The sequence below is a fragment of the Elephas maximus genome, chromosome 5, assembly GCF_024166365.1.
Source record: "Elephas maximus indicus isolate mEleMax1 chromosome 5, mEleMax1 primary haplotype, whole genome shotgun sequence".
In the NCBI taxonomy this organism is placed as follows: Eukaryota; Metazoa; Chordata; class Mammalia; order Proboscidea; family Elephantidae; genus Elephas; species Elephas maximus.
Genome location: NC_064823.1, coordinates 164,123,283 through 164,148,654, shown reverse-complemented (window position 1 = coordinate 164,148,654; position 25,372 = coordinate 164,123,283). Strand labels below are relative to the sequence as shown.

General features: G+C 47.6%; 2 protein-coding genes across 9 annotated transcripts in view; both read right to left on the bottom strand.

The window, feature by feature from the left end:
* AFAP1 (actin filament associated protein 1) overlaps positions 1-25,372 on the bottom strand; it is a 198,420-nt gene that overhangs the window by 74,887 nt on the left and 98,161 nt on the right. The gene's annotated exons all lie outside the window — the stretch shown is intronic.
* Positions 4-25,370, bottom strand: LOC126077392 (putative uncharacterized protein DDB_G0290521). 3 transcript variants are annotated; one of them, XM_049886719.1, is made up of 2 exons: positions 6,405-25,370; positions 4-6,355 (listed from the first exon to the last, which is right to left on the bottom strand). In XM_049886719.1, exon 1 carries the CDS (start codon positions 7,570-7,572, stop codon positions 6,409-6,411), a length of 1,164 nt encoding a protein of 387 aa, XP_049742676.1. In that variant the 5' UTR covers positions 7,573-25,370; the 3' UTR covers positions 4-6,355; positions 6,405-6,408. The 3 variants fall into 3 exon arrangements, with proteins under 3 accessions (XP_049742676.1, XP_049742677.1, XP_049742678.1); XM_049886720.1 differs by having other exon boundaries at positions 4-6,163; XM_049886721.1 differs by having other exon boundaries at positions 4-6,115.

Sequence of the window (25,372 nt, the reverse complement as noted above, 5' to 3'; positions counted from 1 at the left end):
ATGAGCATAGACAGGTTTGAGCACACCAAAGGCAGAGACAAATAAAGGGTCTAGCCCCCAGGTGAGCTGGGAAGAGATAATACAGGGGGTGGGAAAACCCGTGGGCTCCAAGCACCTGGTGCTAAGTTCCAGGATGCGTGTATTCGCATGTTTGTGTGCTCACTCATTCATTCGCCAAATGCGTATTAGGTTCCGGGTACAGATGAGTCTTGTGGACCCAGCAGGGAACAACACATACGGGGTGGAGCTCCCACCCCAGAAACACTGATACAGCCAGGCTGTTGTCTTGTGTACGGTCAAGTCAATTCCGGCCCCTAGTGACCCTACAGGACAGAGTAGAACTGCCCCATAGGGTTTTCTAGGCTGTAATCTTTACAGAAACAGATCACCAGCCTTTCTCCCGTGAAGCTGCTGGGTGGGTTTGAACCGCCAACCTTTCATTTAGCAGTTGAGTGCTTAACTGTTGCACTACCAGGGCACCTTTAAAAAACAAATCATTTGTTGAGTTGATTCCAATTCACGGTGACCTGACACATTTCAGAGTAGACCTGCTCCCCAGGGTTCCCAGTGGCTGTGACTGTTCCGAAGTAGATTGTCAGGCCTTTCTTCCGAGGAACCTCTGGGTGAATTCAAACCACCAGCCTTTCGGTTATTAGCTGAGTGCCTCCTGTTTGTGCCACCACTTGCCTACATTCATAAATAATGACTATCACCCCTCAATGAATATATCCCCCCCAAAAACGATTCAGACAGCAGTAAGCGCTACACAGAAGAAAAGGGGCATCTTGACAGAAAGGTGGGCAGCCATTCCAGACGGCCACGCTGGGATGAAGTCGCTCTGAGCTGCATGATCAGAGGGTGAGGCCACAGGAGGAACAGGTGGGAAAGGGTCCCGGGCAGAGGGGACGAGGGAGCGAAGGGCCCACGGTCGGGGTGAGGTGTCTAGGAGCAGGAAGCCAGGGACTGTGTGGCAAGAGGTGACAGAGACAGGCCATGGGGGGCGGGGTGGCAAAAGCCAGGTTAGGTAGAGCTGTGGCCAGGTGAGGGGACAGGATGGCACAGAAACACAGTGAGAAACCATGGTGCACATCAGGTCGGGGAGCCATAGGGCTCACGTTCTGGAGGCAAAGCAGCACTGGACTCAAGAGTGTGAGCTTGGAGCCACAACGCCTGGGTTGCATCTGGGCTCTTGCCTGGATTACAGTAATTAACTAATGGCTCTGTGCTTCAGTGTCCCCATCCCCAAAACACAGATGCACTAGTTAAAGAAAAAACGAAAAAAACACACCAGCAGCTGTTCAGTAAACTCCAGCTCACAGTAACCCCAAGTACGTCACACTAGAACTGTGCTCCACAGGGTTTTCAACGGCTGACTTTTTGAGAAGCAGGTCACCAGGTCTTTCTTCCTCAGTACCAGTGGGTGGGTTTCAACTACCAACTTTTCAGTTAGCAGCTGAGTGTGTTAACTGTTTCCACCACCAGGGAGTCCTAACATGCACTAGGATCGACCTTCTGAAGTTTAAATCCCTGAAAACAGTGCCTAGAACAGACTGTGCAATCAGTTATTATAAGGCCTTGGGTCCCAGTGGTCTATTTCGTGAATAAAAATTCTATAGGGGCAAAAAATAGAAGGACAGTCAAAACAGCAAGGAGATACAGGCAACCCCCAGGCTATAACAACATCCGTTCCTGAGTCTGTCTCCAAGCTGAATTTGTAGGTAAGTCAGAACAGGTGCATGTAGTTCTTAGTTAGCGTCAGTTAGTCAAACGTTTGTCTGAGTATATGGTTGGCTGTTCGAATCCACCAGGTGCTCCTTGGAAACCCTGTGGGGCAGTTCTACTCCGTCCTATAGGGTTGCTATGAGTTGGAATCGACTTGACAGCAACAGGTTTGGCTTTGGATGCATATAAAACACTTCAGAAACACTTCCAAACTATGCAATGTTTTCATGAGCATCACAGAGTAGTGTGTGCGTTCATTAATAAGGACCATTGCATTTAACTGCTCCTAAGTATGAGCTGTCCGTTAGTCAGATGGTGTAACCCAGGGACTGCCTGCACCACCACGCACCCATCAGAATGGCTAAAATCCCAAACCCTGACAACACCAAACGCTGGTGAGTATGTGCAACAGGCATTCTCACTGCACCAGAAGGAACTGGTCAACGTTCAACCATTTCAGGAGGCAGCATGTGATCAAGAGCTGACGGTACTAAAGGAAGAGGTCCAAGCTGCACTGGAGGCGTTGACAAAAGACAAGGTCCCAAGATTTGACAGAATACCAACTGAGATGATTCAACAAATGGATGTGGCGCTGGAGGTGCTCAATCGTTCATGACAAGAAATATGGAAGACAGCTACTTGGCCAACCGACTGGAAGAGATTCATATTTATGCCTATTTCAAAGAAAGATGATTCAACAGAATGTGGAAATTATTGAACAATATCATTAGTATCACATGCAAGTAAAGTTTTGCTGAAGATATTCAAAAATGGGTGCAGCATACATCAACAGGGAACTGCCAGAAATTCAGGCTGGATTCAAAAGAGGACGTGGAACCAGGGAAATCATTGCTGATGTCAGATGGATCTTGGCCGAGAGCAGGGAATACCAGAAGGATATTTACCTGTGTTTTATTGACTACGCAAAGGCATTCAACTGTGTGGATCATAACAAATTATTGATAACCTTGCAAAGATGGGAATTCCAGAACACTTAATGATGCTCATGAGGAACCTTTACTTAGACCAAGAGGCAGTTGCTCAGACAGAACAAGGGGATGCTGATTGGTTTAAAGTCAGGAAAGGTGTGTATCAGGGCCGTATCCTTTCACCATACTTATTCAACCTGTATGCTGAGCAAATAATCCAAGAAGCTGGACTCTATGAAGAAGAAGGGGGCATCAGGATTGGAGGAAGACTCATTAACAACCTGCGTTATGCAGATGACACAGCCTTGCTTGCTGAAAGTGAAGAGGACTGGAAGCACTTACTGACGAAGATCAAGACCGCAGCCTTCAGTGTGGATTGCTGAGATCACTAGCTGTGGAGACAAGTCTGACTCATAGCGACCCGATGTACAGTAGAATGAAGCGCTGCCTGGTCCTGAGCCATCCTCACAATCGTTGCTATGTTTGAACAGCTTGTTGTAGCCACTGTGTCAGACCATCTCGTTGAGGGTCTTCTTCTTTTTCGCTGACCCGCTACCAAGCAGGATGTCCTTCTCCAGGGCCTGGTCCCTCCTGATAACATGTCCAAAGTATGTGAGACAAAGTGTCACCATCCTTGCTTCTAAAGAGCATTTTAGCTGTATTGCTTCCAAGACAGATTTGTCCATTCTTCTGGCGGTCCATGGTATATTCAATATTCTTCGCCAGCACCACAATTCAAAGACATCAGTTCTTCTTCGGTCTTCCTTATTCACAGTCCAGCTTTCACATGCATATGAGATGATTGAAAACACCGATATGGGTTACACCTCAACAAAAAGAAAACAAAAATCTTCACAACTGGACCAATAAGCAGCATCATGATAAACAGAGAAAATCTTTGAACATGTCAAGGATTTCATTTTACTTGGATCCATAATCAACGCCCATGGAAGCAGCAGTCAAGAAATCAAAGGACATATTGCATTGGGCAAATCCACTGCAAAAGACCTCTTTAAATTGTTCAAAAGCAAAGATTTCACTTTGAAAACTAAAGTGCAGCTGACCCAAGCTACGGTATTTTCAATCGCATCATACGCACGTGAAAGCTGGACAAGGAATAAGGAAGACCGAAGAAGAATTGATGCCTTTGAATTGGGGTGTTGGTGAAGAGTATTGAATGTACCGTGGACCGCCAGGAGAACGGACAAGTCTGTCTTGGAATACAGCCAGAACGTTCATTAGAAGCAAGGATGGCAAGGGTTTGTCTCACATACTTTGGACATATTTTATCAGGAAGGACCAGTCAGTCCCTGGAGAAGGACATCAGGCTTGGTAAAGAACAGAGTCAGCTAAAAAGAGGAAGACCCTCAATGAGATGGGCTGACACAGCGGATACAACAATGGGCTCGAGCATAACGATGATCGTGAGGGTGGCGCAGGACCAGGCAGCGTTTAATTCTGTTGTACGCCGGGTCGCTATGAGTTGGAACCGACTCGACGACACCTAACAACTAGTACAAAACAACCTCATCCATCATAGGTTAGCTGTCTTTTCCTGGTCCCCTGCACGTACCCTTGCATGTCAGCACTGGGCATACATACCTCCACCCCTCACTACTGTGCGCGGACCTCTACCTGGGTGAAGTGCTGTCCATATCAGGTTTCTTGGTGCCGACCTCTGGCTGCAAATTCCTTAATAAAGCTAGATCTCATCAACCTGGCTTTTTCCACCTCTTTTTTCAGAATTCAACCTGTGCCCCTTGGAGCTACTACTGTTGCTGGTCCAGTGGGGTGCAACACCCCTTCACACCAGCTTTTCTCCTTGACTCTGCCCCTGAGTGCAGACGGCTCTTGGTCTTTATCCTCAGTCTCTGCTCTTTGCCTGACCTGCTCCCTCAGTGAACTCATCCTGTCTGTGGCTTGAAGCATCACCTCTCCCCAACGCGCAAATTCATTTCGAGCTCTGACTGTCTGCTTGGCTTCTCTCCCACTGGGTCATTTCTCTCCCGGTCATCCCCTAACCTCTGTGGCACCACCAGGCACCCGGTTGCTAAGAACTTAAATCTTCCAGGAGTCCTCCAGGGGTCTCCCCTCCCTTCACGCCCATGAGCGAGGTCTGATCCTTCCTCCAGAATTGCCCACATCTGCTCACTTCTCTCCAGCAGCACCACAGCCACCCATGGCGTGCTAGGGTCTTGCGTCTGAACTCCGAGCAGTGGCCACCCCTGCTATTTCCGTAAACCAGCCAATGAGACCTAGTGGATTACCGTTATGGATTGAACTGTGTCCCCCCGAAGTGTGTGTCAACTTGGCTGGGCCGTCACTCCCAGAGTATGATTGTCCAACATTTTGTCATCTGATGTGATATCCTGTGTGTTCTAAATCCTCCTATAAGTCTATGATGTTAACGCGGCGGGACTCAATCTACAAAATCAGGTTGTGTTTTAAGTCAATCTCTTTTGAGATATAAAAGAGAAGCAAGAAGGGAGACAAGGGGACCTCGTACCATCAAGAAAGTAGTGCCAGGAGCACAGCCGTACTTTGGACCCTGGGCCCCTGCGCTGAGAAGCTCCTAGGCTGGAGAAGATTGATGACAAGAACCTTCCTCCGGAGCTGAAGAGGGAAAGCTTTCCCCTGGAGCTGGCGCTCTGAATTTGGACTTCTAGCCCACTAGGCTGTGAGAGAATAAACTTCTGTTTGTTGAAGCCATCCACTGTGATATTTCTGTTATAGCAGCACTAGGTGACTGAGACACCATCCACTGTGGTATTTCTGTTATAGCAGCACCAGGTGACTAAGACACCATCCACTATGGTATTTCTGTCACAGCAGCACTAGGTGACTGAGACACCATCCACTGTGGTATTTCTGTTACAGCAGCACTAGGTGACTGAGACACCATCCACTGTGGTATTTCTGTTACAGCAGCACTAGGTGACTGAGACACCCTCCACTGTGGTATTTCTGTTACAGCAGCACTACGTGACTGAGACACCATCCACTGTGGTATTTCTCTTACAGCAGCACTAGGTGACTGAGACACCATCCACTGTGGTATTTCTGTTATAGCAGCACTAGGTGACTGAGACACCATCCCCTGTGGTATTTCTGTTACAGCAGCACTAGGTGGCTAAGACACCATCCACTTGTGGTATATCTGTTATAGCAGCGCTAGGTGACTAAGACACCATCCACTGTGGTATTTCTGTTATAGCAGCACTAGGTGACTGAGACACCATCCACTTGTGGTATTTCTGTTATAGCAGCACTAGGTGACTGAGACACCCTCCACTGTGGTATTTCTGTTATAGCAGCACTAGGTGACTGAGACACCATCCACTGTGGTATTTCTGTTACAGCAGCACTACGTGACTGAGACACCATCCACTGTGGTATTTCTGTTACAGCAGCACTAGGTGACTGAGACACCATCCACTGTGGTATTTCTGTTATAGCAGCACTAGGTGACTGAGGCACCCTCCACTGTGGTATTTCTGTTACAGCAGCACTAGGTGACTAAGGCACCCTCCACTGTGGTATTTCTGTTACAGCAGCACTAGGTGACTGAGGCACCCTCCACTGTGGTATTTCTGTTACAGCAGCACTAGGTGACTGAGGCACCCTCCACTGTGGTATTTCTGTTACAGCAGCACTAGGTGACTAAGGCACCCTCCACTGTGGTATTTCTGTTATAGCAGCACTAGGTGACTAAGACACCATCCACTTGTGGTATTTCTGTTATAGCAGCACTAGGTGACTAAGGCACCATCCACTGTGGTATTTCTGTTACAGCAGCACTAGGTGACTGAGACACCATCCACTGTGGTATTTCTGTTACAGCAGCACTAGGTGACTGAGGCACCCTCCACTGTGGTATTTCTGTTATAGCAGCACTAGGTGACTGAAACACCATCCACTGTGGTATGTCTGTTATAGCAGCACTAGGTGACTGAGACACCATCCACTGTGGTATTTCTGTTACAGCAGCACTAGGTGACTGAGACACCATCCACTGTGGTATTTCTGTTATAGCAGCACTAGGTGACTGAGACACCCTCCACTGTGGTATTTCTGCTACAGCAGCACTAGGTGACTGAGACACCATCCACTGTGGTATTTCTGTTATAGCAGCACAAGGTGACTGAGACACCATCCACTGTGGTATTTCTGTTACAGCAGCACTAGGTGACTGAGACACCATCCACTGTGGTATTTCTGTTATAGCAGCACAAGGTGACTGAGACACCATCCACTGTGGTATTTCTGTTACAGCAGCACTAGGTGACTGAGACACCATCCACTGTGGTATTTCTGTTATAGCAGCACTAGGTGACTGAGACACCATCCACTGTGGTATTTCTGTTATAGCAGCACAAGGTGACTGAGACACCATCCGCTGTGGTATTTCTGTTATAGCCGCACCAGGTGACTGAGACACCGTCTGCTGTGGTATTTCTGTTATAGCAGCACTAGGTGACTGAGACACCATCCACTGTGGTATTTCTGTTATAGCAGCACAAGGTGACTGAGACACCATCCACTGTGGTATTTCTGTTATAGCAGCACAAGGTGACTGAGACACCATCCACTGTGGTATTTCTGTTACAGCAGCACTAGGTGACTGAGACACCATCCACTGTGGTATTTCTGTTATAGCAGCACTAGGTGACTGAGACACCATCCACTGTGGTATTTCTGTTATAGCAGCACAAGGTGACTGAGACACCATCCACTGTGATATTTCTGTTATAGCCGCACCAGGTGACTGAGACACCGTCCGCTGTGGTATTTCTGTTATAGCAGCACTAGGTGACTGAGACACCATCCGCTGTGGTATTTCTGTTATAGCAGCACTAGGTGACTGAGACACCATCCACTGTGGTATTTCTGTTACAGCAGCACTAGGTGACTGAGACACCATCCACTGTGGTATTTCTGTTATAGCAGCACTAGGTGACTAAGACAATCACCATGATCCCATCACAAGTGATCATGGGGATGGCACAGGACAAGGCAGCACTTTGTGTTGTTGTGTGTGGGGTCACCGTGAGTCAGGGCTAATTGTACAGCACCTGACAGCGACAACGTATATACACGGGAATTGTCAGTGTGTACACACTGACTCTAGCTACTAAGGTTCACAACCGTCCCCTACACAGTCGTGTGTTTTTTCCTTCGATAACGCGAGAACTCTTGCAATGCACCAGGCTCAGTCCTGGCCACCAGGACCTGCAGTAAACAGGACAGGCAAGGTCCCAGCGTTTGTGGAACTTAAGCTCTTGTCACAGAAAACTTGGCAGGCAAATCCTTCCAAGTGTCTTTGATTCTTTTTGGAACTTGGCAGCAATGCGAGTTCAACCCAAGCTCTTTCTGGGCTAAAGAGAAACACCAAAAGTCCCAGATATCTGTGCAGCAATTTAAAATATGATCTCAACAGACATCCACGTTCACGTGACTCCCAACTGGTGTTGGGATTAGGTCCAAGGCCCGCCTGGGGACCGGGATCATGTTTCCGGCCATTTTGTTGCTCAGAGCTCAGCTATTCTAGGAAAACATAACAAAGCCATGTCTACATTTGAAATTGAAAAAGAAAGGAAAGAAAAAAACACAGAGCTTGCTGCAATATTTTTGCCTCCGGTGATGCTGAGGTCGAAGGCATGCCAAATTTGGAGCTCTGTTTGGTGACTGACACCTTCTGAGTCTATTGAAAGGGCAAAATGTTTACGTCTCTCTTCCTTTCTCTCAGTTTCATGCTAATTTCACTCCTTTGTGTGTTGTTGTTGTTGTTACTGTTCGCTGCCATCTTGTCGGTCCCTATCTCGTGGCTACGCCGTGTACGACAGGAAGGGACCATTGCTCTCCACAGGGTTTTCACTGGCTGGTTTATGGCAGTGGATCACCCGGCCTTTCTTCCTAGCCTGTCTCAGTCTGGAAGCTCTGCTGGAACCTCTTCGGCATCACAGCAACACACAAGCGTCCACAGACAGGCAGGTGGCAGCTGTGCACGAGGTGGACTGGCCAGGAAGCAAACCGGGTCTCTGCGCGGAAGGGGGACTCTGCCCTCTGCTTTTGCATACTATGTTTTTACCCCTCACGCACGCCAGGGCCAGTATCTGCTTCAGCCGACAAGGCACATCTGTACCTAAGTTCCACAAACGCTGGGACCTTTCGTCTTTTCTCTCAAGAAGAAGTAATACAATGAGAAGGCTTTTGTGCCTCCAGACCTGGGTCTAAATCCCAGCTCTACCATTTGCTACGTATGCAATGTAGCCTTTGAGTCTCACTGTACCCATCTACATAATGGACAAAATAAAGCCTCAGAGAGATGCTCTGAAACCCAAATGGCAACCCAAATGCGAATATCCAGCCCAGAGCTTCTCCCACGAGAGGCAGTAAGGAAACTCCAGCTCTTTTCCCAGGAGTGTAGCTTTCAGCAAACGAAAACGTGTTTCCATTGTACGAACAAACCTGAACATCACAGGTCCTTCAGCCACTAAAAGGCTGAACCTCACAGACGGAACCTGCAAAAACCTCTGATCTTTGGCAAAAGCATTTTTTCAAAACTCAGAGCTTTGGTGGGAGAAGGACTGACAAGGTACTTTGGCAGCACTGTTCCAATTGCTCCTACCGGGCACTTGCATGTGTGTGTGTGCGTGTGCATGTGTGTGCGTGCGTGTGCATGTGTGTGCACTTGTGTATGCGTGCGTGTGCATGTGTGTGCATCTGTGTGCATGTGCATGTGTGCATGTGCATGTGTGTGTGCGTGCGTGTTTGCATGCATGCGTGTATGTGTGTGCATGTGTGTGTGCATGTGTATGTGCATGTGCGCGTGTGTGCATGTGTGTGCGTGCATGTGCGTGTGTGTACGTGTGTGTGTGTATGCATGTGTGTGCATGTGTGTGTGTACATGGGCACACGTGTGCGTGTACATGGGCATGTGTGTATGTGTACATGTGCGTGTGTGTGTGTGTGCGCGTGTCTAGGGTTATATCTCCGCCTTTGGCAAGGCAACAGCAAATGGTTTTCATGAGGGAGACGTAAATAGTTCTCAGGAACAAAGCACAGACCCCAGTTCAGTGAGAGAGACCAGTCCACAGACAGGTCAGGGTTTGAGCCACTTCATCACATCTACCCTGTGGTCACCCGTGAGTTGGCGGCAGGTGGTGAGGCTGACATTTCGTTCAGGAACCTAACAGAAGGACGTGCCCCTACTCGGGTGGATACAGCCCTAATCACAGGTAGTCCCCGACTTATGATGTGTTCGAGTTATGACAAAGGGCAGTTTCGAGCGTCCATTCTTGTGGGGTTTTTGTACATCTTACCGTTAGTAACACGTAGTACATACAATGTCACAGCACGTAACTTGCCGGTGTCATCACTCTCGGATATAATGTTTCCAATCCCCAAAGACAAAGATCCAATTTATAGGGAGACAGGCAGTCCCTGGGTTATGAACGTCCAATTTACCGACAACTGCTACTTGTCCTTTAATGCTCCGTAAATCTGTCCTCACTTGGAAACGAGTGAACCAACCTCAACTCACAACCAACTCTTCACCACGATCACCTTCACTCGCTGCTCACGCGGCTTTTACATCACTGAAAAGGCGTCCAGCCTCTTCTTGCACTGATCAAAAACCCGTTGCTGTCGAGTCAATTCCAACCCATAGCGACTGCATAGGAGGGAGTAGAACGGCCCCACAGGGTTTCCGAGGAGCAGCGGTGGCTTCAAACTGCCGACCTTTTGGTAAGGAGCTGAATGTTTAACCTCTGGGCCACCAGGGCTCCTTTTCGCACTAAAATAAGGCTCAGTAAGAAACGTGTGGACCTGTTCAGGCTTGCTGACAAATTCTTAAAGACACTCTCAGGGTCTTGTTCGTAACCCAGGGACTGTCTCCACTGAGAACAAAGGCAGTAGTAATGGTTTGGTTTTTTTTTTACTTTAAATGGGGTATTATTCGGCTTATGTCAGAACCGACTCAGGACAGAGTTGTCAGAGCGGAAGCCCGCTGTGAGTCCACTGCATCAGTTGTCAATCAGACAAACAGGGAACCTGAAAGCCATCATGCCAGGAACGACGAGGTCAGAGCTGTGCACTAGGTGGGTGAGCGTGTGGGTTCTGTGTCAGCCTGAGTGAATGGGAGACAAGCGTGCCAGGGAACAAGAGTCCATTTAGAAGGCCACTAGAACCTACTGAATTTCTAAGTCAGGGTACCGGAACAGTGAGGGAAGTAAGAAAGACAGAGAACAATTCCAGAGGCAGTGGGGAGACTGTTCCCATGTATTCACATCCTAGTCATCTTTTAATACCCCCCTTCATGAAGCCCTCCCTAGTGTTATGGATTGAAATTATGCCCTCCCAAAATGTGTGTCAACTTGGCTAGGCCATGATTCCCAGTATTGTGTAGTTGTTCACCATTTTGTCATCTGATGTGATTATCCCATGTGTTGTAAATCCTAACCTCTATGATGTTAACAAGGTAGGACTCAATCTATAGCATTAGGTTGTATCTTCAGTAAATCTCTTTTGAGATACAAAAGAGAGAATCAAGCAAAGAGGAGAGAGACCTCATTACCACCAAGCAAGAAGAGCCAGGAGCAGAATGTGTACTTTGGACCCCGGGTCCCTGAGCTGAGAAGCTCCTAGACCAGGGGAAGACTGATGACAAGGACCTTCCCCCAGAGTCAACAGAGAAACAAAGTCTTCTCCTGGTGCTGGTGCCTTGAATTCAGACTTCTAGCCTCCCAGACTGTGAGAGATTTCTGTTTGTTAAAGCCATCCACTTGTGGTATATCTGTTATGGCAGCACTGGATGACTAAGACACCTAGGTATTTATCAAGGTACAATGGAAAGAACCCACTGGGGGGCTGTGCTGGCTCTGCCGCACATTAGCCATGTGATGTGGGGCAAGTCACTCCACCTCACTTTATCTGTTTCCTGTCTGTAAAATAAGGGCAAAAAGGCCAAACCTGTAAGACTGTTGTCAAGCCCAGAGGTAACGAACATAAAGCACCGAAACACTGCCTGATACGTATCATTTATGTTCACTCCATACCAATCTCACACTTAAAAAACTCAATGGCATTTACAGTGCACACCACGCAATATCACACTTAATTATATACTGTCTAATATTGATGACTGAAGTGCTTCTGACCCAAGCCATGGTCTTTTCAATCCTCTCACATGCATGTGGAAGCTGGACAGCAAAAAAGGAAGAGAGAGGAAGATGCATTTGAATTATGGTGTTGGTGAAGAATATTGAACATACCACAAACTGCCAGAAGAAGGAACAAGTCAGTCTTAGAGGAAATACAACCAGAATGTTCCTTAGAAGTGAGGATGGTAAGATTTCAGCTTGTTTACTTTGGCCATATCATCAGAAAAGACCCATCATTAGAAAAGGACATCATAGTTGGTAAAGTAGAGAGTCAGTGAAAACGAGGGAAACCCTCCATGACACAGACTGATGCGACAGCTGCGACAATGGACTCAAACATACCAACGATTACGAAGATGTCGCAGGACTGGGCAAGGTGTGGTTCTGTCATACAGAAGGGCGCCGTGAGTGGACACCAACTAGATGGTGACTAACAACAATGCTGCTCGCAATTCTCATATGTGAGTTAGAACCTTGTCTCCCTAAAGGCCCTGGAATATGAGAAGGAAGCTAAGACAGATTTAATTAACTAACAATCAGTCCTGCTCTTGAATGTTGCCTTGCTAATTGTGCATAATCAGAACAACTGCCCCTGACGCCATGTCTCCTCCTATGGGATTTTATTACCTTCAGAGTTGGCCTCCTCCAGTCCTTCACACACTCTACAGTCAGCGTGCTCTCCCTAAGACTCCAATCTGACACTCCCCTCTGTAAAAAGGTTCCCCACTGTCCTCATGCTAGAGCTCGGGGGCATTCCTGGCACGGACTACATGAACGGCATGCTCAGGAGAGGGGTGGATATACAGTCTGGGCAGCTAAACGCAGCGGTCAGATGCAGAGCTGTCTTCAGGGCGAGCTTCTTACGGGTGGAATTGTGTCTCCCCAAAAGACAGCTTGAAGCCCTAACCTCTGCACCTATGAACATGACGTTGTTTGGAAACAGGGCATTTCTCTGAAGATGTTACCAGTTAAGTTAAAGAAGTCATACTGTGGTAGGGTTGGTCCTAACCACTTCTGAGTGGTGGCCTTAAAAAGGACAAGGACAGACACGGAAACAGAATCACGCACAGGGGAAGACACCCTGTGAAGACCCATCTACAAGCCAAGGAACGGCCGAGGCTATCAGAAGCCGGAAGAGACAAGGAGGGTCCTTCCTTAGAGCCGACAGAGAGAGCATGGCCCTGCTAACACCCTCAGCTCAGGCTTCCAGCCACCAGAACTGGGAGACAATAAAGTTTGATTCTTTAAAGCCCCTGCCTTGTGGTGCTTTGTTACATCAGACCTAGGACACTCAGATGAGCTCCTTATCGGGACTGACAACACCTCGAGTGTAGCCCCATCGCTGGCCGTGTCTACCTTCCCTGATCATTCAGTCCCTCACAACCTCCCAGGCCCCACTCCCTGCAAAACTCCAAGCATGCTAACTCCCCGCCGTTCCCCTCAGAAGCCGTAATCCTGTTGGCAAATCCTGTTGTTCTGTCTTCAACATAACCTAGATCAAACCTTGCCTCACTGACTCTGCCTTCCCCACCCTGGTCCCAGCCACCATGACCTGGATCTCTGCAATAGGCTCCTGAAGGGCTGCCCTGTTCCCACCAACACCTCCTGGTTGCTTTCTCCCCACATTAGCAGGGTGGTTCTGGGAACACACTTCAGACTACACTGTCTCGCTGATGAAAACCCTGGGACTTTACATCTCAGTCAGAACACAGCCAAGTCCTCACAAAGACCTTTGTGAGCGAGCCTCCCCCAGCCCATGTTCCCCCCCAGTCTGACCTCTTCTTCCTCTCACTCCTTGCTTGGGTTCCGCCAGGCAGGGCTCCTGCCGCTTCTGGAAACCACCAGGCATGCTCTTAACACAGAACCTTCTGGCTTTTTGTTCCCTCTACCTGACCGCTCCTCTCAGCTCTTCAAGTCTTCACCCCAGTGTCAGGGAGGGTCCTCCCTGACCCTCATTCAGAATTGCAATGTGGTCCCCACCCCACCCTGCACCTATCTCCAAGATGACGCCTTCTTTCTTCCCTTGTTTTACTTCCTGTCTCTCCTTACTAGAGAATAAACTCCATAACGGCAGGGATTCTCTCTCTCTCTTTTTTTTTCACGCTGCTCTATCCTCAGTTCCTAGAGCAGAGCTCGGCACACAGTGGGCTCTCAGCTGCTCACTGGATGAATGAATAAATAACGTGCCTTCTCACCCTTCCAGAACTCTGAAGACGCTGTTCATTGTTCCTGGGGTGTGTGCCCCGCATTTTCTCTTAGCCAAATGGGACTCAGTCATGGAATGAATTGTGTCCCCCAAAAGATAAGCTAAAGTCTTAACTCTGGTACCCGTGAATGTGACCTTGTTGGAAATAGGGTCTTTGCAGATGTTATCAGGTAACGTGAGTTCACACAGGACCAGGCAGGGTCCCTATAAAAGAGGAGAAGAGACACAGAGACGGAGACAGAGGAAGGACACTATGTGGCACTATAGCTGCAGCCCAGGAATGCTGGGAGCCACCAGAAGCCAGGAGAGAGGCAGGAGCAGTCTCCCTCAGAACCTCAGAAGGAGCCAACGCTGTTGACAGACACCCTGGTCTCAGGCTTCCCGCCTCCAGACCTGGAAGGGAACACATTTCTGCTGTTCAAAGCCACCCAGCATGTGGCCTTTCGTTATAGCAGCCCTGGGAGAGAACTGTAGACTCCTTCTGGGTGATTCGGCTCAGGAAGCAGTGTTGTCCCCCACTCCATCGTACACCTGCCCACAGACATCAGAATTGCAAACGTACAAGCCTGTTTCTTCTACTGCTCGGGTTGGCCGGAGGGGCCGTGCCTCGCAAAGGGGCCGTGCCTTGCTTACATTGGTGCTCCCAACATCCAACACCCAATAGCAAAGCGGCTAAAAAGAAATCAGGTTGAGGAAAAAGAACAAAGACATAGTTGGCCTTGAGATTTTCTATAAAAGAATAAAAAACAGAAAGAAAGGAAGGACATCACACAGATAAGTGGAGTCTCATGGCAAAGTTCCCTCAGTCCTCTGCACAGATTTCTGAAGCCCTTAGACCAAAAAGTTGTCAAGAATTTCATTTTACTTGGATCTACAATCAACATCCATGGAAGCAGCAGTCAAGAAATCAAACTACATATTGCATTAGGCAAGTCTGCTGCAAAAGACCTCTTTAAAGTGTTAAAAAGCAAAGATGTCACTTTGAGGACTAATGAGCGCCTGACCCAAGCCATGGTGTTTTCAATCACCTGATACGCATGTGAAAACTGGACAATGAATAAGGAAGACTGAAGAACTGATGCCTTTGAATTATGGTGTTGGCAAAGAATAATGAATATACCATGGACTGCCAAAAGAACGAAGAAATCTGTGTTAGAAGAACTACAGCCAGAATGCTCCTTAGAAGCAAGGATGGTGAGACTTGGTCTCATGTACTTTAGACAAGTTATCAGGAGGGACCAGTCCCTGAAGGAGGGCATCATGCTTGATAAAGTAGAGGGTCAGTGAAAAAGAGAAAGACCCTCAACAAGATGGATTGGCACAGTGGCTGCAACAATGGGCTCAAACACAGCAACGACTGTGAGGATGGTGCAGGACCGGGCGGTGTCTCGTTCCACGGTGCACAGGGTCGCGGTGAGTCAGAACTGACTCAGCACCACTGAACGGCAACCACACTACCTGAAAAGCACTCACAGGGCATGTGGAGTATGACCCATGTCTGGACCAGCACCCCCACTCCTTGCTGGCTGCCTGCAGACTCTCGAGGTCGTGTGGACGCCCCCTGAACTTTCTCTCCCCTGGACCATGACAGGCCTTGTTTTGCCACCGTATAAAGGTTTGAAGACCTGACAAAAGGACTGAAGTCGGTCCCACGAGGTCACCCACCCACTGGAGCTAACTCGCATATCTGCTTTCCTGAGGAGCTTTTCCTGTTAAACCCAACCTGTATACCTGAAGGCCTAGACTATCGGACACAGATGAACTGTAGGGTGTTGTCCTTGAATCATTCATTTGTCTCCCCAGCGAGAACTTAGATTTCTGGTGGGGAATAATGCGTCCCCATGTTGTTTAGCTAGGGGACGGACAGACAGCAACCAGAAGAGGCCCAGACAGAGCCGGGGACCAGGCTGGGGAACAACTCATGGTGTCCTGGCACCGCGAGACTCTTTTTCTCCCCCAGAGTAAACAACCATGCCCAAGATACAGAGACGGCACTACTGAAAGGATCGGTAAGTGGAAGCCAGGCCTTACGCCCTGGTATTTACCGAGCCACAGAGAAATCAGGGTATCTTCCTGGAACAGCCTTTCTACTCCACCCTGTTACTGCCAGATGCACCTCAGCAGTCAACTCCGAACCAACGAACACCAGCCTTGTCGCTCTGGTCCTCTGCCTGGACGCGGACAGGGCTACAACGTTCACAGCTCCTGGTGAAGAGCCTGCTCCTGGAGCGGTTCACTCTGCATCCTGCAGGGCCGGCTCCAAATTCAGGATCGAAAAACCCTTCCAAAAACAAATTGTTGTGTGTTTTGTGGTATTTTTGTTTGCCTTTAACTCGAGCCCTCAGCTCCAGAAACACATCTCGGCACATTCTTGCAGAAACCTGACCGCTCCGTTTCTGGGAACACTGGCCCTTGTCTCCTGTTTGACCCCGAGGAGAGAGAGCATGTTCTCAGCATCTGCGCTCACACACGCTCAGCTCGTCTGGGCCAGGGCAGCTGGCAAGGCAAGTGGCTGATGGAAAGGACAGAAACACACTCGGCAGCGCCCACACGGAAGTATGTGCAGAGTCAGGGACCTGGTAAACCCGCTCATGCCTCCCATGCTTGGGGGGGGTATGTGTGAGTTGGTTAAAAGATGGCCAGTTGTTACATCAAAGCCGTGCTTCAGGGTATTCGACGTCGGGACCTAAGTTCGGGGCACTATGGGATGATAGCAGTTTATTGAGGGAAGATTTGTGGTTTGTTTTAGGAAACAAGTGATGTCAGGGGGCTGGTGGAGTTCTCAGGAAAAGGATCTTGTGGGGGAACTAATCGTACAGTCAAAAGCGACAGAGCCAAACAGACCACGGGGCAGGACAAGGCTGAGGCAGGACCGGGCACCCTCTTGTTCTGTGATGCATGGGCACGCCATAAGTCAGAGCTGACTCGATGGCAGCTAAACGACAACACTGATATCAATTATGTTTCAACTGTTTACTACAGTGCTAAAGATACGTTCATATAATTTTATCGTTCAAATTTTTTGGTAATTATGATAAATACTATTTCCATTCTGCCACTGTCACTTTGTCACACTGTGGTGGCTTGCATGCTGCTGTGCTGCTGGAAGCTATGTCAGCGGATTGCAAACACCAGCAGGGTCACCCACGGTGGGCAGGTCTCAGCAGAGCTTCCAGGCTAAGAGTAGTTAGAAAGGCCTGGTGACCTACTTCCAAAAGTCAGCCAGTGAAAAACCTACGGGTCACAGCAGGGCATTGTCTGACGGAGCGCCGGAAGAGGAGCCCGCTAGGTTGGAAGGCACCCAACATACACGGTGGCCACAACAACGGGCTCCAGCGTATCAAAGATGGTGAAGATAGACGGTGCAGGACCAGGCAGCATTTTGTACGACTACACATGGGGTCGCCGTGAGTTGGAGCCAACTTGGCAGCAACTAACAGCAACACGATTTCCATCTGATAGACAAACGGGCAGCTAGGTGTTCTGGTGACCTCCCCACAACACCAGCGTGCGTTCCAGGCGTCGCCAGGAATACAGTCCAGCATTCCTGACTCCTGGCTCGCTCACACCTCCCTCCAACACACCATCTCCCAGCTCACTGGGGTTGTTCCTTTTATGATAGTCGTTCTTCAGTTTTAAAACAGTCAACTTCAATCCTAACCATGTGCCTTTTACAAGATGAAATAAGGACTGTGATGATGAAGTTTTAAATCACTTTGAGAAAACAGGAACGGAGTTGGAGGACACACACTACCTGGCTTCAAGACTCTCTGTAAAAGCTGCAGTAACCAAGAGAATGTGGTACTGGCATAAGAATACGTGAACAGACTGATGGGACGGAACGGGGGCGCAGATACAGGCCCTCACACGCCCGGTCAGGTCATTCCACTGACAACGGAGCAGCTGGGTGTCCTCATGGCAGAAAATGAACCTCAACCCTATGTCTCATCCCACACAGAGACGTTAACATGAGATAAATCAGAAACCCATCAGTAGGAGACAGAACCACTGAGCTTCCAGAAGAAAACACAGGAGCTAGCTTTACAACTTGGAGCGTGCCAGGGCTTTTTTTTAACATGATGCAAAAAGCACTGACTTATAAAAGAACAGCTTGGAATATTGAATTTCAGATTTAACAATTTCCGCTCATGAAAGATGCTGACCCCACGTGTTACAAAGCAGAACTACTAAATAGGGTTTTCTTGGCCATAAATGGAAACCTTGGTGGTGTAGTGGTTAAGTGCTAAGGCTGCTAACCAAAAGGTCAGCAGTTCAAATCCACCAGGCATTCTTTGGGAACTCTGTAGGGCAGTTCTACTTGGCCCTATAAGGTTGCTATGAGTTGGAATCGACTCGGTGGCAAGGAGTTTTTTTTTTTTTTTTTTTTTTTAATCTTTACAGAGGCAGATAGCCAGGGCTTTTCTTCTGCAGTAACCCTGGGTGGGTTCAAACAGCTGACCAATAGGTTAGCAGTTGAGTGCCAACCTTTTTTGCCACCAAAGGACCTTACTGGTAAGATATGACAATTTAAAATTTGTAAGTACCATATAACATAGCCTCACAATATATTAAGCAAAAATAGACAGAAAAAAGTTAGATAAACCCACAACTATTTTTTTTTTATAGTGGTAGATATTAACACAGCCCTTCTTCCAGGAACTAATAAAACAAACAGACAAACAAATGTGTAAATATATAGGAGATCTGATCATGACGACTAACGACTTTGCTATCACAAGCTGCTGCACCAAATAACTACAAAATACACACGCGGTACAAGTCCACACAAAACAGTTACCAAAACTGAGTCTGAGCTGACCAGGCAGCTCTGACAACAGCAGTGGGTACATGCATGAGTTAAAATATGTTTTAAAAAGCCACCGAGATAATAATAAAGACTAAATTCAGGATGGAAATTAACTTTGAGGAGGGAGAGAGAAGAATGAAATATGGAGGCAAGTTTCAACCATACCTGTAACATTTTTATCTTAAAGAGAATAACAGATATGAAGGGAAAAGAGCACATAAAAGTCTTAGGTCCCTAAGTGAACGTGAATCGCTGGGGTCTGGGGATCTGTTTTGTAAATCAAAAGGTCTTTCTGACAGGCAGCTGACCCAATGGCAGGGTCTGGAAAAAGCGAATCCAGACCCTCTCGAGACTCCGCTAGCTTTAAAAAACTAATATTCTATAAGCGATTGAGTGAAACTAGTTTTGCCATGTGACTTTAATTTCTAATCAAGATTTCCTAGGTCCTAACACTATCGTGGAAACCCTGGTGGTGTAGTGGTTAAGTGCTACGGCTGCTAACCAAAGGGTCTGCGGTTCAAATCAGCCAGGAGCTCCTTGGAAACTCTGTGGGGCAGTTCTACTCTGTCCTGTAGGGTCACTATGAGTCGGAATCGACTCAACAGCACTGGGTTTGGTTTTTATCACTATTGTATGTAACAAAAATATCAGTGCAAACATTACATGGAATGATGAAACCCATTCGAACTCTAGAAAAAACATAACCGACCATGTGTTTTTTCCACCCTTTTAGGAAATAATCAGGACATGCCAAAACAAAATTCTCGTCACTGATTTCCATTCTCAAATGGAGGCGTCAATCTATCATTAGCTAAGCGGCTCACATCTGTAAGTATCTTACAGCCGATGAATTAAAAGGTTATTTCATTCCATCAGCATCTGACATCTTGATCAAGTTTTGTTTTGAGCTGTCCATCTGTAAGCTACACTGTTCACTCGATGCCATGTCGTGGTTAAATATTAAAATCCAGGGGAAGACTTCCTGGTAGACCAGTATCGTTACGAAGGGAGCCATACTTTATTGTGCAAAACATACTTAACACACTGTAAGGACAGAGGGAAAACGAGGAAAGGCTAAGTCTTAGCGTGGCCTTCCTGGGTCTTCATGGAGGAACAGTTACACGGGACAGTGCAGAGGACGGGAGCAGGAAGCCCGAGGATGGGACCAAGCGAGGGCCGCAGCAAGATTCTCCCGATTTCCCCCCTTTCTGAAGGGATGGTGCTGAGGTCGTAACAGTGAGGAACAAAAGAGAAAACAGCACAGTCGTCAGACACCACAACACAGCGAGAATGAAATTCGAGGCCAGGTTAAGCCCTGGCTCCACCGCTTGTTGGTCACCGTGTCGTTTCGCCTACCTGAGACTCAATATCTCACCCATGAAATGAAACTGCTAATAACACCTTCCTCATGTAGCTGAGGGAGCCCTGGTGGCGCAGTGGTTAAGAGCTCAGCTGCTAATCAAAAGGTCAGCAGCTCAGATCTACCAGCTGCTTCCTGGAAACCCTATGGGGCAGCTCTACTCTGTCTTGTAGGGTCACTATGAGTCAGAACCAAGTCGACAGCAACGGATTCGGTTTTTCCTATTTTTGGTTCATGTAGGTGTTCTGAGGTTTAAGAGATAATGATGGTACACTTTGGAGTTTACATAGTAAACTCTACTTTGTAAATTTTAAAGGGCTTTAGAGACATTGGTGACAGTGGAAATTGATATACAACATATTAGAGTTGTGTGCCTAAAAGGCCGAGGAGACTCAACATCAGAAATTCATGGCCATCGAACTTTCAGGAGGGTCTTCAGAAAACACAGGTTCTGATCAGATAGCTGACACCCCCAAGCATGAGAGAAGAAAGCAGAATCAAATTATTTCAGTAGGGACGAGTGGATACCAAACTACACTGAACCCGTTGGCTGTTGAGTTGATTTTGACCCACGGTGTCCCTACAGGACAGAGTAGAACTGCCCCCCCGCCATAGGGTTTCCAAGGCTGTATATAATCTTCATAGAAGCAGACCACCATATCTTTCCCCCAAGGAGCTGCTGGTGGGTTCAAACCGTCAGCATTTTGGTAAGCAGCCGAGCTCTTTAACCACTGTGCCACCAGGACTCCTTGGACAAGTAGATACCTACTGGGAAAAGAATGACCTTGGACCCATACTTCCTACCATTTGTAAAAAGTAACTCAAAATGGGTCAATGACTTAAATATAAGAGCTAACACTATAAAATTCTTGGAAAAAAACCTAACAGTAAATATCCAGGACCTTGGGTTAGGCAGTGGGTTCTCAGATACGGCACAAAAAAGCGCAAGCAACAAAAGGGAAACAGATAAACCGAGCTTCCTCAAAATTAAAAACCCCTGTGCTCAAAGCATACCGTCAAGAAAGTGAAAACCCAGAGAAAGAGAGAAAATGTTTGCCAATCATGTACATGGGGGAAAGAAGATTTGAACGGTACACTTAAAAAACTTGACCTAACAGACACGCATAGAACAGTGCACCAATTCCAGCGATGACATTCTCTTCGTGCACACACAGAACACTGACAAAAATGGAAACATGCTGGGCTCTAAAGCGAGTCTCGACACATTTCCAACTAGTGAAATCATAGACAGGATATTGTCTTGCCACAAGGCAATTAAACCATAAATCAATAATAAAAATGACAATTAGAAAACCACACATGTTCAGAAATTAAGCAACTGTACTTTCAAATTACTCATGAGTCACTGGAAAAGACCACACGAAAATTAATATTGTGAAATAAGTGGCAATGAAAATATGACATACCAAAACCTTGAGATACCGTTAAAGCCCACTTAGGAATTTACAGCTTAAAAGCATATATTAGGGAAAGAATCAACGAGCTAAATATCCATCTCAAAAGACTGGAAGATGAAAGCAGAAATGACAGAACCCATAGAAAGCAAAAGGAAGAAAAACCTGAAGGGTATAAATTAATAGAAATCAAATATGTAAAAGAGGATCAGCAAAGGGCACGTTGCCGAGCCCCCAAATTCTTCGATGGGGGTAGCATCATCCTGGTACTTCGAAGCAGAAAAATGTTGGATAAAGTTCAACGTCCATTTACACTTAGAAAACAAAACAAAACAAAACAAAAAACTCTTAGCAATGCGGGAATAGAAAGAACTTCTTAATCTGAGAGTACTTATAAAAACTCTACAACAAACATCACACTTTATCGGTGGAATGTCAAAACCCTGCCCTTTGAAATTCACGAACAGCAAGGATTCCCAGCACACACGTGATCACTCTGATGCAGCGTTGTATCACGAGTCCCAGCCAGTGCAATAAGGCAAGAAAAGGAAATACAAAGGGTACACACTGGGGAGAACTGCCACTCCCTCAGGTAATAAAATTCCAAAAGAATCTACAGATAAACTATTAACATTAATAAAAGAGCAGCCAGATAAAAAAACTCAATGGTATTTCTAATATACCAGTAATATGCCATTAGAACATCATGCTTGGTAAAGCAGAGGGTCAGCGAAAAAGAGCAAGACCCTCGACAACACGGATTGACACAGTGGCTGCAACAATGGGCTGAAGCATAGCAACGATTGTGAGGATGGCGCAAGACCCGGCAGTGTTTCCTTCTGTGGTACACAGGGTTGCTATGAGTCGGAACCAACTCGATGGCACATAACAACGACAACAACTTACCATCAGAAGGTAAAACCATAATAATCTTTAAAAGACACCACTTATAATTGCGCAAAAACACATCCAGCCCCTAGGAATAAATACACCAGGGAGCGGCTATGTTAACCCCTTCTGGGACGTAGAGCTCTTCCGAGCGTGGTCGCCACGTGAGGACAGGAATGGTGAAACCCTGCCAGCCAGCGCGCTGGAACCTTACACGATGACCAGAAAGCAATACTGTTCGGCATAACACTGAAGTTTTACATGCAGCTGCTAAAGTGTTATCAACCAAAATTGTTAGGATTTATTGAGTGTTTATGAGCCAAGCATTCTGCTAACCATGGCTTACGAATCCCCCACCCCCACCTGCCTGTTTGTCACTGGTGGCTTGCGTGATGCTGAAAGCTATCCCAGTGGTATTTCAAATACCAGCAGGGTCACCCATGGTAGGCAGATCTCAGCAGAGCTTCTAGGCTAAGACAGACTAGAAAGAAAGGCCTGGCAATCTTCTTATGAAAATCAGCCAATGAAAACCTTATAGGTCACAACAGAGCTTTGTTCCATGCAGTGCTAGAAGATGAGCACCCATGTTGGAAACCAAAAAAAAAAACCAAACCCAGAGCCATCGAGTCAATTCCGACTCATAGCAACCCTACAGAACAGAGTAGAACTGCCCCATAGAGTTTCCAACGGGCGCCTGGCGGATTCGAACTGCTGACCCTTTGGTCAGCAACCGTAGCACTTAACCACTATGCCGCCAGGGTTTCCCATGTTGGAAGGCACTCAGAATACACAGCGGGGACAACAATGGACTCGAGCATATCAACGATCATGAAGATGGTGCAGAACAGATCACGATTTCACCCTGCTGCGTGTGGGGTCGCCACGAGTCGGAGCGGGCTCTGTGACGACTAACAACACCACCACTGCTCCCTGAGACAGATGTCAGCATTACCTTCGTTTCGCAGACGAAGTAACTGAAACTCAGGGAAGATAAGCAATGTGGTCGCTCAAGTCACAGGGCTTTGAAATGGCGGTGCCAGACAAACAAACAAACCCATCCTGGAGGAAGTACGGCCAGAACGCTCCTTGGCAGCAAGGATAGCGAGACTTTGGCTGGCTTACTTTGGACATGTCATCAGGAGGGACCAAGCGTTGGAGAAAGACATCATGCTTGGTAAAGAAGAGGGTCAACAAAAAGAGGGAGACCCTCAGTGAGATGGGTTGACACAGTGGCTGCCCCAATGGGCTCAAACCTGCCAACAATTGTGAGGATGGCACAGGACTGGGCAACATTCAGTTCAGTTATACTTACGGTTGCCAGAGCCGACTCAGAGGCACCTGCCAACGATCCCTAAGCCCAGGGCTGTCTGACACCAGACCCCACAAGCAGGGTTGCCTCCTGGGCACTCTTAGGTTTGTGTGGTCACTAAACACCTGTGGAGTGTCTACCACGACTCAGGCGCTCTGCTAGCTGCCGAGGCTCCAGTATCACGTGGCATACATTTAATGACGGAGAGGTAGACAGTAACCAAGTAAATAAACAACGTAACTCCTGACTACAGTGGAGGCACTCAGTTGAACGGAAACCAACAGGGTGGTATAAAGTGAATGGAGTCCCTGGGTGGTGCAAATGGTTAACAAGCTCGGCTGCTGACTCAAATGTTGGTTTCAGCCCACCCAGCAGTACCTCGAAAGAAAGGCCTGGAGACCTACTTCTAAAAAATCAGCCATTGAAAACCCTATGGAGTGCAGTTCTACTCTGACACAGGGGTTGCTGTTAGTCAGGGTCGGCTGGTTGTAAAGACAATCACTGGAGGGGAAGGCATTTGCGGGATTAGGAAAAGCTTCTCCGTGGAGGTGACGTGTCAGCCGAAACCTGAAGGATGAACAAGACCCAGCCTGGGGACAGCATCACAGGCAGGCGAACACAGATGCAGGGGCCCTGGGAAAAAGGATACTGCCCGTGAACAAGAGGAGGAAAGGCCCCAGGGAAACGGGGCAGACAGGAAGGAAAGTGGGGAGAGAGGAAGCAAGAATTCACTCCCTCCTCTTCAGCAAGCATGTCCCTTCGCACACATTTCCATCACTAAGTTGAAAGTCTGGCTGAGAGAAGAGTTATTACATCACAAATTGTGCCCCTTATTGTGGTTATTAACCTATATCTAACTCCTCAACCTTGAAGGAGCCCTGGTGGTGCAACGGTTAAGTGCTCGGCTGCTAACCAAAAGGTTGGCGATTCGAACCCACCCGGCCACTCCGTGAGAGAAAGACCTGGCAATCTGCTGCCGTAAAGCTTACAGCAAAGAAAACCCTGTGGAGCAGTTCTACTCTGTCACATGGGGCCACTAGGAGTTGAAAATCGACTCCATGGCACCTAACCACCTAACAACCTTGACATGATCGCAATCAAAATGCATGCCTTGAAAGCCTCAATTAACCTGAGTCCTGCCCTCCAATCCGAGCCTCGGAGAACAAAAATCAATAAGGAAATAAGAAGACACACTGAATGTGTGCAAAGACCCCCCTTCCAATACATCCTAACATCACTTCACATTCTGTCTCTCACAGCCCCCGCCCAGGGACTACTCAAGTGCAGAGCGAGGAGCTCAGGAACCAGGGGGGCTTCATTATCAAAGGGGGTTCAGTGTGCTTAGGAACGGGCAGGACCACCGAGCAGGTATACAACACCAAGCGTTGAAACGACATGGGCTTGTGATGGACATCAAAGTAGCCAGAGCATTCAACTCTCAAAGACAAAACCATTCAGGTTAGTCAATCACGCCTGTGCGTGAAAAAAATGCAATTGAACAACAACAACAACAAAAAAGCTAGACATGAGAAAGAGGTCTGGAAATGAAAGGGGTGTAGAAACGCAGCAGACGGC